General features: G+C 33.2%; 1 protein-coding gene across 1 annotated transcript; it reads left to right on the forward strand.

Moving 5' to 3' along the window:
- The first annotated feature begins 13,487 nt into the window (after positions 1–13,487).
- LOC133806632 (histidine kinase CKI1-like) lies at positions 13,488–17,412 on the forward strand. Its single transcript, XM_062244726.1, has 6 exons — positions 13,488–14,177; positions 14,534–14,909; positions 15,210–15,793; positions 15,871–16,813; positions 17,024–17,094; positions 17,206–17,412. Exons 1-6 carry the CDS (start codon positions 13,488–13,490, stop codon positions 17,410–17,412), a joined length of 2,871 nt encoding a protein of 956 aa, XP_062100710.1.
- Positions 17,413–17,802: the final 390 nt, after the last annotated feature.

A 17,802-nucleotide genomic window follows, 5' to 3' on the forward strand; every position in this document is an offset into this window, starting at 1 on the left:
TGGTCTTATCTCTCTATCTTTGAATGAGCTTTTTATATATTAATTTTTTTCTCTGTTTTTTTTTGTGAAAAGGGAAAGTTTTTGGATCTCTCCGATTTACCAGCTTTCTTTCACTCTAATCTCTCTATCCCTAGAGTGAAACAGGTAAATAGAAGAATTAAAATCTGATTAGTGTATAAAATGTTGTTACTGCATTACACCCTTTCAAAAAGGGGAAAATTTTGTGACTATATATGGGGTGAATTTCCATTACTCACAGACAAATTAGAGAAAAAAAAATCAGCTTTTGAAATCTCTTTCTTAATGCAACACCATACAATTTGTTTGACAAACGATTATGCCTATATATATATGGGGGGCTATTTGGAGCTGGACCTATTGATCCTTTTTAATTCCTTGCATTGATTGGGAACACAGAAAAAGAAATGTATTGGACAACATTTATGCATGTAAACTTAAGTTTGACTGGGTTAGGCCTAGATTTAGTATAAACTATGAAATTCATTTAATATGATAAAGTTGCATTTCCTGAGGGGAAAAAATCTTTTTCTCTATTCCAACACTGCCAGTTGGGAATAAGAGTAAGAGGAAATTCAGGATTACAGAATCTTTATGACATAGTGCCATATTGTCTGATAATGTCTTCTCGATGGCTTATGTATTTGGAATTGAGAAAATAATTATATTTTGTATTAGTTTGGTATGGTTTGGGAAATAGATGAGAATACGTGGGTATATATAGTGTAGTAGAGTGTTTGATAATAAATAGTAGTGCTAGCTAGAATAGGTATGATGGGCTAGTGACGGTGTTGATGGTATTGATGTTGATGGGACAAATGACTAAGAACACTTTATTTTATCTTTTAAAATATTTTACTAAAAATAGTTTTTTTATTTTACTATAAATTTTTACAATGTACTATTTATCAAAAATTTTATATTTTTCTTAGATTAATAAAAATTAATAATAAATATATATTAAATGGAAGAAAAAAATAATATTAAAAAATTATATAAATGTACGTAAATGTAACAGCTATGGTTTAATTGAAATTTATATGTAGTTATTATAAATATATATATATATATAAAAGAGTTAATGAAAGAAATTTTTATGAATATTAGTTAAATATTATAATAATTTTGTATTATGAAGGCATGGGACTGGAGTGCTCTAATAGAGTTAATTTATGTATATATATCGAGAGAGAATGGGAGAGATGCTACACGTTAGAAAGAGTTGTTTATTGGGTTTTTTGAACATACAAAAATATATATATATACTTGTTGAGGTCCGTTGGTAAACCGACTTAGCCCCATTTTTTAATATATTTTATTTTTAGTTTTTTTCTAGAATTTACTTATTTTACAATTACATTCTAAAAGTGCTACTCTCTTTAGATTTAACTACTAGAATACACTTTCTAGATTGCTATTGTTTTATTTTTCTCTATAATTTTCTAGGATAAAAAATCTTGAAATGTGTTTCAATACTTCTATACTCAATTATGTATAAAAAAGTATAAGTCACTTGATTCCAAGGCAACTTAAATGATATTAAAGATCAAATTTTGTGTAGATGGTAAATATATTCATAGTTTGTTATGCAATTGGGGTCATTTGTGTTTGGTGTCCTATAGCTGGTTCTATGTTGTGTATTAGCATTTAATGTATTATACAATAATTAAGAGTACAACTAATATTTTATGATATTTATATATTTATTGTGGAGCACCATGTGCTTCCTTTCATTTTGGACGGATTCCTTATTCATCTATCCAAATCTCTCTCTATTCAAATAGACCAAAATCTCATTTTCCATCATTGTACGGACACAACAAGCTATAATTATTTGCTCATCTTTATTTATTTATTTTTTGATAAAAGTGGAATTTATTAGCAAAAGTCTTTCAACATTACATCCCACACTCTAGAGGATATATCCTCCTTAACAAAAATACGATCAGCCACCATGGAAGACTCTCTTGCAAGAGCATGAGCAGTCCCATTGGCAGAACGTTTCACAAAAACAATTTTAACAGAAAATAAATCACTTCACAGGAGTTTACATTCATCGATTAAGCACCCAAAGTATGAGTCCAACGCCATACTACTCCTCAAGGCTTGAACGACTAACAAACTATCCGTCTCAACAATCACCTGCCTCCAATTCCTCCGTTTAATCCAACTCAAGGCCTCACGCACCCCCATAACTTCCGCCATCTCTGGTAAGACGATTCCCAGACGGCACACCGTGAAGGCTTCGACAAAGGCACCTGCGTGGTCTCGAGCAACTCCTGCAAAGCTGAAAGAATTGGCCTCATTAAATAAGGCAGCATCTACGTTGATCTTAAGCCAACCCATTGGCGGTCTGCTCCACTTTGATTAGCCGTCTTCAGGAGAAAGGAAAGATGGCAAAGGAGCAACTTCCTTATCCTGAGAATTAACCCAGTTTTGCCATGAAGAATCAGCCAACAAGAGAACCCCATAAGTCGAGATCCTTTTCTTCCTCCACACCCATTCATTGCGCCTTTTCCAAATTTCCCAGCTTAACATAAGCACCTTAGCTCTTTGGTCGGCGTCTAGCCCTAGAAAACTTCGCTGCAACCAACTGGCAAAAGATTCAGACTCAAGAGCCCCCAGCCAAAGCCCCAATTTCTCCCAGCAAGGCCAAACATGGTTGCACCCAACAAGGCAATGACCAATCGATTCTCTCTCTATTTCGCACAAAGGGCACATCGAATCCACATGCACATGCCTCACACGAAGCTGGGTATTTGTGGGTAAACAGCCAGAGGCGGCTCTCCAAGCAAAATCCTTAACCTTAGGAGGGACCCTAACTCTCCATAATCCATTCCAGAACGATTTTTCCAAATCTGAAGCTTCTCCATTTTTTTGCACCTGTTGAAGCCTATAGCAGCTCTTAACCGAGAAGAACCCAGAGGATTCTAGAGCCCAATACCATGTATCAAATGGACGGTTTGGACTAAGGGGTATACTATGAATACAACTCGCATCCCTCTCATTGAAAAGATCTTTGACCAAGTCCACATCCCAACCACTCCCTTCGGCATGCATCAAAGCCGACACCTTGGACCCCACAAGTGATGGATGCAACGTGGTAACCCAGGGATGATCCACATCTGGTAACCACGGGTCCAAACTTATATTGATGGTCTTCCCATTTCCAACACGGCAACAGGCACCTTGTTGAACTAAATTCTTTACCTCAAATAAACTCCTCCAAATGTAACTTGGATTGGAACCAAGAATTGCACTCAAATAATTTCCATCCCTGTAATACCTTGCTTTGAAGAGACGACCCACTAGGGAGTTTGGATTACTGAGCAACCTCCAGCCCTGTTTACAAAGAAGAGATCTATTGAAATCGTGGAGATCCCTAAAGCCCATACCCCCCTTCACCTTATGCACTGTTAAAGCCCCCCAACTCTTCCAGCGAATACCCCTTCTAGTACTAGACGAAGAATGCCACCAATATCGACACATAAGTTTCTCCATATCAGCACACAGATTTTTGGGAATCATAAAAACATTCATTGCATAAGACGGTAACGATTGAGCAACTGTTTTTATTAAAACCTCCTTTCCAGCTTTAGATAACAGGCGCCCCTCCCATTGTTCAATCTTCTTCCGCATCTTGTCTCTAATATAACCCAACATAACCGATTTGTTTCTGCCCAGAATGTTTGGAAGACCCAAGTATAGACTCGCGGACCCGCTTCAGGAATATTAAGAGTGCCACAAATCGATTGGCGCACCTCTACCCTCGTATTATTGCTAAAAAATACAGAGGATTTAGCCAGATTTATCTGTTGTCCCGAGGCAACCTGATAACAATAGAGAAGATCTCTAATATGAACTGCTTCCTCCACTGTTGCTTTACAGAAGAGATAACTGTCGTCAGCGAAAAGCATATGAGAAATCATAGGAGCCTCCCTTGCTACTTTACAGCCTGTGAGCCTACCATCTAGAACATATTTAGAGATCAATGCCGAGAGGCCTTCCGCACAAAGAATAAACAGATAGAGAGATAAAGGATCCCCTTGTCGCAATCCACGAGCTGACACAATAGACTCCAAATCCTTCCCAGCAATGTCAATCTTATAAGAAACCGAGCTCACGTAGGTCATAACCAGAGACACCCAATGGTCCCCAAACCCCATCTTCTTCATCATCGCCTCAAGGAAACCCCATTCAATTCTATCATAGGCCTTACTCATATCTAATTTTAAGGCCATAAAACCATCTTTACCAGAGCCTTTACGCTTTAAATAGTGCATAATCTCAAAAGCCACCATGATGTTATCAGTAATCAACCTACCAGGCACAAAAGCACTCTGAGTTTCTGAAATTACCGAATGAAGCACCCGCTTTAACCTATTGGCCATCACTTTAGAAATCACCTTGTAAGCCACATTGCAAAGTGCAATCGGTCTTAAATCTCCCATCTCCTCCGGGGTCGATTTCTTTGGGATCAACACTATGTGGGTCTCTGAAAGGTGATCAGGAAAAATACCATTGCTGAAAAACTCTTGCACCAAGCGAATAATATCCTCCCCAACTATATCCCAGAACTTCTGATAGAACCCAGGAGAAAAGCCATCTGGCCCCAACGACTTATCTGGGTGCATCTGAAAAAGGGCCTCTTTCACCTCCACAGCCTCAATGGTAGCCACAAGGTCCCTGTTTATCTCATCAGAGATCGTACACGGAATGCAATCAGTCACACTATGCCAATCTGTAGTAGAAGCTGAAAATAGTTTTCTGAAGTAGTCCACCATCACCGAACCTAGACCATTGTCCCAGTCTCTTAACGTGCCATTGTCATCTTTTAGAGCCACAATCTGATTTCGCCTTTTTCTTTTATTAGCCGAGGCATGGAAATATTTAGTATTGAGATCCCCTGCTTGAAGCCACAGCTGCTTCGATCTTTGACGCCAGTAGACTTCCTGTTGGGAAAGAACTTCAAATAACAATTCCTGGGTCTCCTTGTGTTTCTGAATTGACAAAGCATCACGCCTCCCATGAGTATTCTTTAATATTGCTTTGTAACGGGCTATGCGATGTTTAAACCTTCCAGTAATATTACGCCCCCATTCTGCTAAGGAAGTGCTACAACATTTAATCTTCTGCAGGAGAGTATCTGAATGGGGAGCTCCCCACCGATCTTGCACTATCTGACGACAGAGAGGATCCTTAGCCCAAGCATTCTCAAACCTGAAGCGGTATGTGTATGAGGAATTCATTCTGAGATCCAAATTCAACCACAGCGGGCAATGATCTGACGCAGAAGAACCAAGATTGTAGAGTCTGGCATTAGCAAACAGCGACCTCCAACCAAGCGAAACAAGAGCTCTGTCCAACCTAACTTCAACCCAGTGATCTGTCCCACGGCCCCTCTCCCAAGTGAATTGGTGACCCACCAACTCCATATCAATCAAATTACAATCCTCCAAAACCTCCTGAAAACCATCAATATTCTGATTAATTGCTTCTATTACTTTTTTTCTTCCTTTTAATCAGAATATTAAATTATGCTAGAATGGTTTGATTAATCAGTTTATTTGGGTTGTGCTTGCATTTTTTTTTTCCTTCCTTCTTTTTTTCTTGTGAAAAAGGGATCTGAATTTTGTTTCTCTTGCCATGTATAAAAAGACAAGTATATTGCTAGTTTTTTCATAGTACTTATATATATTGTCTATTAGTTTTGTGCTTTCTTAATAATGTTTCACGAAAGAATATGATATCTTTGACAGATTGGTTTGGAGTTGGACATTCTTGAGATTATTCACTTTAGGGTGATTTTGAGAGGTTGAAAAACAAAATTTTACAGGTAACTTACTATTTATTGATTATTTAGAGTGAATTGTATTTTTTGTAAATATAGATATTATATGTATAGTTGTAATAGAGATTTTTGATGTTATTCGTTTGAATTTTTTTTAATTCATTCTACTTCTTTTTCCCTTTGAATTCATACGTTTATAATATTTTATATCAAATTTTATTCTGTGCATTAGAGTATAATGTCAAATATTATACTAAATACTATAATATTTATACAATTTTTTGAGCTAAATTTGACATTATAATTTGGAGATAGTCATATTTTATTATCCATTTAATTTGGCATATTATCTTCGAGTTTTTTTTTAAAGATAATAATAATTAGTTACTCTGTTTCTCAAGTGTAATAGCTTCAAGATCTCATGAAGCTATCACCTATAGTACTGCGGAGACTTCTAGTGGTCACCCTATTGGTATTTATTTCTAAACTTATTTTCTAAAATAATATTATATATATTTATTTAGTGTAATTATTTTTTTCTTATTTATTGTTGAGAATTATATATTGTTAAATAAATGCAGGCGAGTGCATTGTTGGTACTTGTGGGTTTACTATTATCGTGTTGGTATGAAATGGTTGAAGGTGTTAAGGATGATGCTAACTTGAGTTCCAACAATTTACATTCAAGACTTCAATCTCAAATTGAGAGGACAACAAAGATGTTTAGTCAAACAGCTTCCTCTACACCTAAGTTAGCCAGATATATCAATTCCACACTCAATAATTCTAACCTCTCATTTTCAGACATTCAGAATAAGGTTGGTACAAATATATATATTGATCTCCTTCATACTTATTTTTGCTTTTTTCTGCGGTTTTTTCCTTAATATATTTAGGTTTTTGGGAGTACTGAGAACTGCATTGTATACGACCGCAAAAAAAAGTTTTAAAAAAACCGCGGAGAAAATACATCATTTTCTCTGCAGTTATAATAACATAACCTCGGAGAAGGTTTTTTTTTAATTATTTTTGGATGTGTTTCTATATATTTTTAATTCAAATTATATAATAATATACCTAATTTTATTAATTATTATTATATGTCTAAATTTTATATAATAATATAAAATACCTAATTTGATAAATTATTATCTAATTAAAAGATAATATATTGTTATATACATTCCCATATCATTTTTAATTAAAATATAACATTTTACATATATATATATATAGGTAGTTTGTATGTACATAATAAGAACATACAAATATTGAACATTTAACCTATAAGTCAAGTTAGCAAGTTACACATATGAAAAATTAAATTTCATAAATAAATGACATTAATCTTGCTAACCAATATCTTTGTAGTGGGAGTATCTTTGACATTGTATTTCTTTTTGTCAAACCACTACAAAATTGAAAAGTTAATGTAGATTAGAGGATTAAAACTGTATTTAGTTATTCTTAAGCAAAAAAGAGTATAAAATATAACATACTTTCTTATTGATAACTTCTGGAGGATTCGGTGTATTTACAAGATTATAAATGTATCTTAGTACATAATAGCTGCATTCATGACTTTCGGGTTGTTTTGGACAAGAACCTCTCAGTAATTTTGTAGATGTATTCATTTTACGAACATTGTGTGTATGCTCTACAAAAATTAAAATAAATTAACTACATATTGTACTCTCATCTCTTAAAAATTAACAATGCATTCAGTAATATTGAAAAACTTACTTTTCCATAATCTCATTTATTATTGGTGGAGGTTTATGATTTTTCAAAAAGTCAAAAATTATGTTCATCCCCCGCATTATCATGAGTACCAACATCCAATGTCGACTAAAACAATAATAAATTATAATTATTATAAGATTAAAATCCAAACGTAGTAGTGATAATATTTAAGTAGTCTGTTCTTACTCAACAATCCAAAGAATGAAATATATTTGGCTTCGTCTATTCATAATCATCATCCATTTGGTTATAAGATCCACCATAATATTATTTTTACTTTCATCATTGCCAATAGAAAGATTATCGGTGTCAAAAAATTTGTATAGTTGTCGTGAATTTGGGTGCATGCTTTCTCAAATGCATGTGTAGAATCAATCTTGCATATTACATATTCAAAAACATTTTCAATTAATATCATAAAAAAAAATTTGGCAAAGTTTCTTATGTTTCTATAGCATATCCAAAATTATTAGTACCTATAAATTCAATTCAAATAAAACATACAACAAACAACATGTATGTTCTCAACCATAAACCACAACATCACACAGAATTCGTAGAACCTATTTCACTAAGACACACATGTTCTCAATCTTCTGTTATCTCCGCAGCATACAATTTCATCTCATAACTTACTTACTACGGATGAATATCTAATATATTTAAACTCCTCTAACAGTTTGTTATCGAATAACAGATTGAGTTCAAGTTGAATTGATGCATATATTTAAACTCTGGGTTAATGGTAACTTGTATAACCCCATCTATTCCTTTAATGGAATAATACTCCTTCACTATAAATTTTAGACTAACATCAATTATGTCCCACTGGTCATCAGTTAACCAATTTGAAGGTTCTGATTGAGTTCTTTCAGCGGGGACAACAACTACATGAGATCCAGCTGATGATAAATGCGGGCTTTGTGATAGGGGTTTGCGTTTAGATGTCGATGGGCCCTACATAATATCATTTAACATATCAATACAGTGTACCCATGTAAAAATAAAATTAAACATCTGAGCAAATAATTTTACACCTGATGATTCATGATTAAATTTTTTGGCCAAGGCAGGAATGTGTCTCATGCGTCCCCAACATATCGTATGTTACCAAAGGGAATAGGGATCTCATCTTCTTGTAAGACATCTATAAGCCAAACCCTCGCAATGATAATACCCTTAGCCACTACATTGTCAATATTTTCGGAACACAATTGCACTTCATAGCTCGGCGGTGGCGGGGACTCATAAATTGATCGATCATCTTCATCAAAAGGATTCAATATGGTTTGGTGGACAGGTTGATAGATTCACCAATAGGATAATCTTCGATTTGTGGGACATGTGAATATACTTGATGAAAATGATCATCTGCGTAGGAGGCAGGTCGATAGATTTCATCATTTGGATTCTCATAGCATTGCCCTTCGTTATCGTTTGGATTCTCATAGTATTGTCCTTCATCGTTTAGATTCTCATAGTATTGTCCTTCATCATAGTATTTTTTCACTCATCGTTTTCCTCATTATATTCATCATTTTGAGTTAATTCCTCTTATGTTGTAGTTTTATTTCTTTTTAGCTCTTCATTCTCAGTTTTTAGCCGAGCAATCTCCTCTTTTGCAGTCATTTTCTTCAGTTTTTTTCCTATCATTTTGTTAAACATTTCAAGGTTGCATAGAGTTTCCACTATCTTACAATGTAATGCATCCAATTTTTTCATTTCTAATTCTTTACCGCATAAATAATTGAAGAATGTGCAAACATTTGTCAAACAATCTCGAATTTTTTTCGGTAAGACTGACTGGATGACAATCAGAAGTAATTGTTGCATTAACATATAACAATCATGTGTTTTCATACCCATCAGCTTCAAATCCCCCATGGATACCAAGTTTCGAATGTTGGATGAATAGTCATCAGACATTTTCATCTCTGCAAATGATTTACATACAACTTTTTTCTCTTCTCTGGACAACGTGAAACAATAAGAAGGTAAATATGTGCGTTTACCTTTCTCTTCAGATGCTAAATCAATTCGTATACTCATTTCATCAAGATCTAAGCAACTAGTTAAACCATCCTTAGTTTTATCGAGAATATCAAGTAGTGTACCTATAATACTTTCGCACACATTTTTATCTATATACATGACATCCAAACAATGTCGAACAAGTAAATCTTTCCAGTAAGAGAGACAAAAAATTGATTTCCCTTAAAAACATCCATTTACTTTCTTATTTTTCTTCATTTTTCCATACTTGAAATCAATTTTCTCTATTTCCTTAAGAATTTGTTGCCCCGAAAGTGGCAAAGGAGCAAGATCATGTTTTTTATCACCATCAAATGTTTTTTTTTTCCTATAGCGGTTATTTAGGAGCAAGTATCGTCTATGACCCATATAACACATTTTGTGCCCATTCAACAAACGAAGAGCCCTTGTGTTAGTGCAACATATTGGACATCCTTGGTAACATTTTGTGCTTAACCCTGATAGATTACCATAAGTCGGGAAATCATTAACAATCCATAACAACACAACTTTTAAGTTAAATACTTCTTTCTTAAAACCGACATATGCCTCAACACCATTTTCATACAAATCTTTCAAATCATCAATTAATAGTGCCAAATAAACATTTATATTGTGTTTCGGTTGTTTTGGGCCTGAAACCATTAACGTTAGCATCAAAAACTTTCTTCTCATCACTAACCATGGAGGAAGATTATACATAACAAGGAAGACAGGCCATGAACTATGCCTATTACTTAGAGATTTTTGTGGATTTATACCATCGGCAGCTAGACCTAGACGAAGATGTCTTGCTTCAGTTTTAAATTATGGATTTAAGTTATTAACTTTTTCCAGACCTGTGAATCTGTAGGATGTTAGAGTTTACCATCTTTCACTCGCCTAGTCTCATGTCATATTAAGTTTTCAGAGTGTTCTGCACTTCGATATAACCACTTAAGCTCCGGAATCAAAGGCAAGTACCACATCACTTTCTGAGGAATAAGTTTCCTAATCTCCTTACTCTTGTTAGGTTTGTAGCGGTATAATCACATTCTGGGCAAGTGTCCATGCCTGCATACTCTTTATGATATAACACACAATCATTCGGACATACATGGATCTTCTCATACTTCAACCCAATGCAATTTAAAGCTTTCTTCACTTCATACGTAGACTCAGAGAAGCAATTATCTGATGACAAAATCTTCTTAAAAACACCTAAAAATTGACCAAACCATTTATCGCTAACTCTATTTCCTGCTTTTATGTTGTGAAATTTCACCATCGTTAGTAATCTTTGTTTCATACAACCATTGAATAATGGTTTATCTGCATCTCTAACCAATTTATCGAATTTTGAAGGATCATCAACAAACTCTTATTGTGCTTCATTAAGCAATTCTATAGGATGATCGTCAAAATCACTATAACTCAAATCATCAACCCCTCGCCTCTCGAATGGATAAGGATTATTATTTTTCAATAATTCCCCATGCCAATACTATGTACGATAACTTGTATCAAATCCCCGACAAAATACATAATTCTTTATCATGGTAATATTTCATTTTGATCAATTACCACAATCTATACATGGACAATGAATTCTTTCCAGATCACTACAATTTGTTTGGCAAAATTCTAAAAATTAGTTGAATCTGTCTTGAAATTGTTGTGTTTCTCTATTCTCAAGAATCCATGATTTATTCATAATGATAATATCTACTTAATTCCTAAGTCAATGATGAAAAGAAAATTAATATTGTAATTGAACAAAAATATGTTCAATTAATAAATTCTAAAATGAAATGGGCAGAGTTCTCTCTATTTCTATAACATATCCAAAATTCATATGTATTTACAATTTCAACATAAACAAACATAATTATTACATATATTAACATATAAATATGTTAAATTAATATATTAATCTTAAAAAAAAATTGGGCAGAGTTTCCTCTGTTTTTATAGTATATCCCAAGTTATTACTACCTATAAATTCAAATCAAACAAAACATATGATAAACAACATGTTCTCAACCATAAGCCACCGCAACACACATAATTCGCAGAATCTACTTCACTAAGACACACATATTTTCAACCTTCGGTTATATCCGCAGCACACAATTTTATCTCAGAACTTACTTCACTACGAATGAATATCTAATATATTCAAATTCCTCTAACAATAGTTTGTAAATATCAAAAAAAAAAAAAAAAATTAAGTAGTAATTATTACTCACCTTCAAAATTAATCTTCAACAATTTCAACACACCTCAAATTCAAACAAATATTTCCTACAATAAAAGTTTAAACATTGGTTAGTAAATATATGGTAATTGAATTGATCCTCAAATAATATAATTAACAAAAATAAACTTTTAAAAAAATTATTATGTAAATAATATAAAAAATTATGTAAGAAATAATATTATAATATAAAAAATTATGTAAATAACTATATTATAATATAAAAAAAATTATGTAAAATACAATACATTTTAAAGATAAACTAATAAATTAGTTAAATAATATAAATAATACCCAAAAACTGAAATATATATTAAAAATAAAAGTTTTAGTGATCAATACTTGTTTTGAACAATGAAAATATATTCTAATCCTCTATAAACATTCAAAAACGTTAGAAAAAAGCTTGAAAACCACCCTATAAATATATATTAAAACCCCATTAAACTCACTCAATATTTCTTCATTTTTTTCCCTAAAACTTAAAAATAAATTAATATTAGGTATATTTACATGATTTAACCCGTTAATATGCAAGAAAACGAAAAAAAAAAAATAGTGAAAATGGACCTTACCCATGGCTGGGGACAAAGGCGGAGCTGTTCTCTTCTTTCTTGTGTGTCAGATGGAAAATGATGGGAAATAGGGTCTCTAGTTAGTTTTGCAAGGAAGAACACTTTTCTCCGCGGTTTTCTCTAAAGAACTGCGGAGGAAAGTCGTACACTTTTCTCTGCGGTTTTTTCTAAGGAATCACGGAGAAAAGTCCCCGCCTCCCCACGCTTCAAACTTTAGACTGCGTTTTTTTAAAAACTACAATAAAATAGTACGCGGGTATTAAATGCAGGTGAGTGCATTGTTGGTACTTGTGGGTTTACTATTATCGTGTTGGTATGAAATGGTTGAATGTGTTAAGGATCAGCTAACTCGAGTTCCAACAATTTACATTCAAGACTCCAATCTCAAATTGAGAGGACAACAAAGATGTTTAATCAAACAACTTCCTCTACACCTAAGTTAGCCAAATTTCTCAATTTCATACTCAATAACTCTAATATCTCATTTTCAGACATTTAGAATAAGGTTGGTACAAATATATATATTGATCTCCTTCATACTTATTTTATACATATATAATTGTTTTTTACAAGAGTATAATTTGATATATGACAAATATAACTTAATTATTTTTATAAATAATAAATATAGAATAGACATCATCCAAAACCTCAAAAAAAAAAAATATATATATATATAATTAGGTTTTGGATACTCTCTCTTTTTTAAAAAGAAAAGTTGGTACTCAATTACAAGTTTTATTATTTTGCTATTTAAATAAATTATTTATGTTTTATTTATTATATTTAATTTAGTTTAGTTATATGTATATTGGGCTGGATTTTGTCCTATTCATCTTACTATGGTAGGCTCACAATTATCCAATCAGTGAGGGTTGTTAATTATTTGAAACCTAAGAACATAAATCAAAATTCATTCTACATTAAATCTAAATATAACTACATAGAACTAAACCTAAAAACAAAGATAAATTCCATAATATATGTACGTAAATATATTTCAATTATACAATTATTGGTTAAATAATTATTTATTTATATATATATATATACATATTTTCAGGTGGCTCCACTTTTGTTCCAAACACTAGTGATGACCCCACACTTGAGTCAAATTTCCTATATAGGCTTGGAAGCTCAACTTATTTTCTCCTATGGCAAGGACAAACTCAACCAAGCATTTGCATTGCTCTCTAATTCATCATTTGATAACAATTCAAGTACTAATGCTTGGTACAAACAAAGTGTTGATCGTAGCACTGGAAAGCTACTTGGAGATGTAGTCAAATTCAACCCATTCATCGCTACTAATTCAAGTTGGTTTAGAGAATTATCCTTGAATAGCATGAATGACTCTTATGCTTTTTTGGGTACCAAATGGGACAATGGTCAAGATCTCTTGCTCCTAAAATCATCCACTATTAATCAAGGCAATAAAGGGCTCATCATTTTGGGATTTCTGGTTAAGGAGTTGATTGATGTGTACTATTCTGAGGTCAATCTTGTTGGTGGGAGCTTGTATTTGGCCACCAAAGATGACCAAGTGCTTGTGAATGATGGGATTAAAGGGACTCAGGTGAATTTTGATGTTGCAGTGGATAATGATAATAATACTAGTACTATTTCTGTTTCTTTTGAATTGGTGAAACCAAATGGTCCTGTTGGAAATGTTACATGTCATCCTTATAATGAGACTTCAACAAAAAAAGCTACTGTTGTGAACATTCAAGGAGCCAAATATAATTTTTATTGTTCTTCACTTGACTTGATCGGGGTTCAATCGGTATGTACAATATCTCTTGCAATTTATATATGAGTAATTCGTGGAAATAGATCATCTTTTTTTATGTCATTTTGCAAAATGATCTTATTTTAATTATTCTTGACAAGGTGTTGAACAAATTAACAAGGTATTAAGTGTATCTGACAAGATGTTGAATGTAAAAAATTATCAAATTTTGCCTAATTATAGATTTTGCTTGTAGTTCTAACCAATATTGTAGCATTGTCCTTACAATTCATGAATGAAATTATTTATTATATTATATAGTGATATTGTATTTTGACCTATGATTAATTAACTACCCATAATAATCATTGTACTAATCAACTTTATTTTTCTTTCTTCTCAATTTTCAGGTTTATGCACTAGCACTCCCACAAAGTGGACTGATCGAGTTTATTGATAAGCACATTATGGAACAACTCATTCTCCTCATATCAATAATGGTTACAGCCATAGTCCCCATTTTCTACTTTGTTTTCAAAAACTTCAGAGATTCCATAATAGAGAACTATTTGCGAGCAACTCTTATAAAACAAATGGAGGCAACTAAACAAGCTCAAAAGAAGAATGAAGACCAAAATCTAGTCTTTGCTAGAGCCAGCCATGACATTCGTGCTCCTTTGGCTGGCATTAGTGCTCTCATAGATTTGTCTTATAAGGAAGTTGCTCCTGGTTCTGAACTTGAAACTAATTTAAGACAAATGGATGCATGTACTGATGATCTTATAGGTAAACCAATTCATTCATATCTATATCTATTTTTCTTTTACTGTATATAGGATGTAGTCCCTTTCGGAACCTGGTCTCTTTACATATTATAAATAATTTCATTGCATATTATTTGTAATGTGTGAGACTCCTCGAAATACAAGTGTGAGGTCCACGTGCCAATTTGATATTGTAGGGCTTATCTGTATTAGTGTGTGTCTTGTAGCAATGCTCTAAAAAGTATACTTAACTAAATTTATTCCTAATAATGATCAAACGTTTCTAGTGTGACATTACTAACATATTCTCATATGACTATAGGTATATTGAACACCTTTCTTGACACAAGAAAAATTGAAGCTGGAAAGATGCAGTTGGAAGAGGATGAATTTGAAATGGCTCAACTTTTGGAAGAGGTAGTTGATTTTTACCACCCTTTTGGAGCAAAAAGAGAAGTTGATTTGATTTTGGATCCTTGTGATGCCTCTGTGATCAAGTTTTCACGTGTCAAAGGTGATAGAATAAAGCTTAAACAAATTCTACGCAATTTGCTAAGTAATGCTATAAAATGTACCCCAGAACATGGACATGTAGTTCTTCGAGCTTGGGCTAAAAAACCAAGTTTGACAAGTTCAACCATTACTTCCTCGAATAGAAAAAGTATAATTCAACTACTGCCATGCTTGTTTTACAAGAACAAAACTCATAAGGAAGACTCTGACCAAGCCATGGATACGGCCATGAATGATCCACATGTTATGGACTTTGTGTTTGAAGTGGATGATACGGGGAAAGGAATCCCAAAGGAAAAACAAAAGGATCTTTTCGAAAACTATGTGCAAGACAAAGAAACTTCTATACTTAAAGAAGGCACTGGCTTAGGACTTGGCATTGTCAAGTCATTGGTAAGTGATTATTGCACGACCTTTTTGACACAAGAATTATCAAATAGATTCTGAGTTTGAATTTTCAATTCATTCAGGTACAGTTGATGCGTGGAGAAATTGGTATTGTTGACAAGGACATTGGCGAAAAGGGAGCTTGTTTCAGGTTCAATGTTCTTCTCTCTGTTTGTGAGGATGCGTTTAACAGTAATAATAGTACTACAAAAGAAAAGCATGATGAAATGGACAGTAATGAGTTGATATCTAATGACATTCGAACTCCGAATTTCAGTCCTACTTTGAATATTCTTACTCAAAGTCCCAAGGTTGATAGATCTTATGTTATACTAATGATTCAAAGCCATGAAAGAAGAAGAGTTTCACAGAAGTTCATGAAGAGACTTGGGATAAAAGTTTTTGCAGTGGAACAATGGGAACAACTTCCTAGTATTCTAAAAAAAGTAAGGTTTATCAAGTATGGGAACAACAATTCTGATTCAAGCAATAATTCATCAACAAGCCAGAGTCCTTATCTTGGTGTTGAAGCAACAAATAAGGATGCGGCGACTTTGAGTAACACTGTTGTAGATGGAACAAATTACATACTTTCTCTCTTCAAAAGGAGTACTACTAATCATCATTATCAGCGTAAAACAGGCGGGTTAGCAGTGATGGTGATGGATGCTACTGCTGGACCAATTTCTCAACTGTCTAAGATGGTGAGTGAATTCAAAAATAGCCTTCGAAACATCAGTTCCTGCAAAGTTGTTTGGCTAGTAAATCCACTGTCTCATACCAGTTACAACTTTCTCTTTCAACAAGATGACATTATCATGCACAAGCCATTTCATGGGGCTCGTTTGTATCAAGTGGTGGGACTTCTTCCTGAGTTTGGAGGTTCTTCATCATCACCTACTAAACAACTTAGAAAAGTTTCAACCAAGGATCGTTCTAGCTGCAATGCTGAATTTGAAATTCAAGAAGTTGGTAGTACAAGTAAAGTGATCCCATCTTGTTTTAGATCAAAGACTCAATTTCAAGGTGAAATACAAGAAGAAAAAATAAAATTGACCAAGATTGGTAGTAGTAGTACTACTAGTGAGAATCAACCACCATTGAGTGGGAAGAAAATTTTGGTTGTTGATGATAGTTTCTTAGCTCGAGAATTGGCTAGTCGGATAATCATAAAGCATGGTGGAACTACTAGTCTATGTTCAAATGGTAAAGAAGCTTTTCAACTTATTTCCAAAGAACTGACCAGTTCATTAAAACATGGAGATTCTATGACTCTGCCTTTTGATTTCATACTGATGGATTGTGAGGTATGTATACAAAGTTTAGCATGCAAGTAGTTTCCATAATTATATCAATATCAAAATTTTGATTTCATGAAAGTATACTATACTAATATATGTGTACTGGGTTTAATGCAGATGTCTATAATGGATGGATATGAAGCAACTAGGGAGATAAGAAAAGTTGAGAAATCATATGGTGTTCATATACCAATTATAGGACTAACTGCTCATTCACCAGGTTCTGAGGAAGCTAATCAGACAATACAAGCTGGAATGGACGCTTGTCTGAGTAAACCCTTGAAGCATGACAATCTATTAGATGCCATCAGATACATTAAATGAATTATTCATCTCTTTTTTTTTTATTATTTGAAGTGCCTATGAACCATTAATGATAAAATCTCAATAGGAAACTACATATTTACTTCTTTTCTTTTGCTTGCTTAGTCATTCAAGTACAACACATAAAGATGCTAACACAAAGTCAAACAATTTCTTCAAGAATATGAAAAGTTTGATAGTAGAATAAGAATAAGAACTTTATTCCAATATTTGATTGACAATTAGTTTTTTTTAATATAAAAAAAAAACAATTAGATGAAAGAATAATGATTTTCTTTTTCTTGGAAATACCAAATTCTATTAGTTGATTAAATGTAATGCCCTAAAATCCCTAATGAGGTTTAATGGTTGGATTTGAAGGCCGGGAGGGCATAATTGATTTATTATGCC

Source organism: Humulus lupulus, chromosome X (assembly GCF_963169125.1).
Source record: "Humulus lupulus chromosome X, drHumLupu1.1, whole genome shotgun sequence".
NCBI lineage: Eukaryota > Viridiplantae > Streptophyta > Magnoliopsida > Rosales > Cannabaceae > Humulus > Humulus lupulus.

Bases quoted from the DNA above. Each gene is read 5' to 3' on its own strand.
- LOC133806632 (XM_062244726.1), top strand. From the start codon at position 13,488: ATGACCCCACACTTGAGTCAAATTTCCTATATAGGCTTGGAAGCTCAA. The intron at 14,178-14,533 runs GTATGTACAATA...CTCAATTTTCAG, and splicing joins ACTTGATCGGGGTTCAATCG to GTTTATGCACTAGCACTCCC. The intron at 14,910-15,209 runs GTAAACCAATTC...ATATGACTATAG, and splicing joins ATGTACTGATGATCTTATAG to GTATATTGAACACCTTTCTT.